This window comes from Volvox carteri, assembly GCF_000143455.1.
Source record: "Volvox carteri f. nagariensis unplaced genomic scaffold VOLCAscaffold_446, whole genome shotgun sequence".
In the NCBI taxonomy this organism is placed as follows: Eukaryota; Viridiplantae; Chlorophyta; class Chlorophyceae; order Chlamydomonadales; family Volvocaceae; genus Volvox; species Volvox carteri.
The window spans coordinates 6,012-8,452 of NW_003307972.1; the positions used below are offsets into that span (position 1 = coordinate 6,012).

At 56.7% G+C, this 2,441-nt stretch overlaps 1 protein-coding gene across 1 annotated transcript; it reads left to right on the plus strand.

The window, feature by feature from the left end:
* Nucleotides 1–217: 217 nt before the first annotated feature.
* On the plus strand, nucleotides 218–2,295 carry pck2 (phosphoenolpyruvate carboxykinase; the record flags this gene model as incomplete). The annotated part of the gene is made up of 7 exons (XM_002959628.1): nucleotides 218–268; nucleotides 456–556; nucleotides 663–790; nucleotides 956–1,436; nucleotides 1,542–1,622; nucleotides 1,781–1,895; nucleotides 2,026–2,295. Coding segments are annotated over 7 exons (1,227 nt in total), but the record flags the coding sequence as incomplete, so codon positions are not given.
* Nucleotides 2,296–2,441: the final 146 nt, after the last annotated feature.

Below are 2,441 nucleotides of genomic sequence, written 5' to 3' on the forward strand. Positions count from 1 at the left end.
TCGGCGAAGCAGATGATCTTATCGAACTAAAAAAGGCAGTAACAGTGCCGTTATTAGGTAGATAACCTGATATAGCTAGAATTTTCCGATCAAATTTCTACGCTAAATGAAGTTGGCCATGTGGTAGCAGTGGGCGACGGTATTGCCAAAATTTACGGAATAGATAATGTATGATTACATCCTAACATGAAAGTGTTACCCCGCCTTGCCCGCCACAGATTTCATCATTTACAACGCCGGCGCCTTCCCCGCTAACAAGTACACCAATGTGCGTCGGGGAAAGGGTGGGGGCCGTGGAGGTGAAGGGGGGCTGTACGGAGTTGCGGGGGTACGGCAGCAGTGTCGTGTATGTGGGGCCCATGGTGTATCGAGAATTCATGGCACATGCGAAATCCTCCAACCTGTCAGCGACACATCTTTAATCGTTTAATGCTTGTTATGTTTTCTGTGTGCAGTTCATGACCAGTCAGACTTCGATTGACCTGAGTCTGAAGCACAAGGAGATGGTCATCCTCGGCACCATGTACGCGGGCGAGATGAAGAAGGGAGTGTTTACGTAAGTGAGCGGTGGGACAGGAGCTGGCTCGGAGCCGCAACGATTACCTTGTGTGGGCGATTATGTTGGCGGTCATTCTTAACCACCCCGCCTCCCCCCCTCGCAGGTTGATGCACTACCTGATGCCCATGCAGGGCAAGCTGTCCCTTCACTCGGGCTGCAACGTGGGCGCGGAGGACGATGTGACGTTGTTCTTTGGACTCAGCGGAACGGGCAAAACGACGTTGTCGGCAGGTGGGCGGGCTTGAAGGAAGCATTGCAGCATCTGCCAGCTGTGCTTTCCTAGCAGTTTCTTTAGACACCGCAAGCGTTGTGTACGTGATGGCGTTGGTCTGTAGCGCACCAGGACCCCCCTCCTGCCTGAGCAGCTCTCCCGTCATCATCTCCTCGCCCTGTCAGATCCCAAGCGGCCCCTGATTGGTGACGATGAGCACGTGTGGAGCGACAACGGTGTGTTCAACATCGAGGGCGGCTGCTACGCTAAGTGCATCGGCCTGAAGCCGGAGACGGAGCCCGAGATTTACAACGCCATCAAGTTCGGTACCGTGCTTGAGAACGTGGAGATTGACCCCGCCACCCGCGAGGTGGACTACGAGTCGCAGAAATTCACGGAGAACACCCGGGCTTCCTACCCCATCGAGTACATGGCCAATGCGCGCATCCCCTGCGTTGGCGGCCACCCCAAGAACGTCATCCTGCTCGCTTGTGACGCCTTCGGCGTCCTGCCCCCCGTGAGCCGCCTGACGCTTGAGCAGGCCATGTACCACTTCATCAGCGGATACACAGCCAAAGTCGCCGGCACGGAAGTGGGCGTGACGGAGCCACAGGCCACCTTCAGCGCCTGCTTCGGCTCGGCATTCCTCATGATGCATCCGTACAAGTGAGTGGGGGCTGGATGTGCCTTATGGCTAACAAACGACTACTTGTATTTTGCTATCCTTTTATCCGCACCATGTCACTCACTCCGGTCCCCGTCTCTCTTCAGGTACGCCACTATGCTTGCTGAGAAGATGTCCAAGCACGGCACCACCGCCTGGCTGCTCAACACCGGCTGGACCGGCGGAAAGTGAGTCGTGCGGCTGTGGGGGCGCTGGCGGCGGTAGGGGGGCAGGTGGACTGAGCGCTCAAATCGTTCCAACCTGACCACCTGCCCTGTTGTTGTTACGCGATGTCTCCTTGTTGATCATCACATCGCAAGATTCCCATGGAACCCCTCCACGTCAGGTACGGTGTCGGCAAGCGCATGAGCCTGAGGCACACGCGCGCCATCATCGACGCCATTCACAGCGGAGAACTCGACCAGGCCGAGTTCGTCACCACGCCAATCTTCGGACTGCAGGTGCGCGGGGTTTTGATTGTGTTATTTTCATGTAGTTAGCCTCTTTCCACTCGCCCCCTTGCTCCCATGACGCACTTCCTAAGTGCTCATCACGCATATATATCCGCCTCCCTGCTGTTCCACGTCGTAGGTGCCCACGTCCATCAGCGGTGTCCCTTCGGAGGTGCTGTGTCCCGAGAACGTGTGGGGTGACAAGAACGAGTTCGCCACCACCCTCAACAAGCTGGGCCACATGTTCGTGAAGAACTTCGAGCACTTCCACGACGGCGACGCGTTCGTGGGTGCCGACATGGCCGCCCGCATCCTCACCGGGGGGCCCAAGCCGCTGCCGGAGGACAACGTCGCCAAGACAGGCTTCAACGCGATCAAGGACGTCGTGCCCGGTGCCGTGGTCGCGTAATGCCGTACACGGTGATCTCGTCCACTGAAGAACGCTGGGATACTGATTTCGTGCAGGTATCATTCTAGCATGTATATCCCCATTGCATGTGCGGGTTGAAGAATAATAATGGCGGTTCATAATCGCATCACATGGGGATCCTCTAG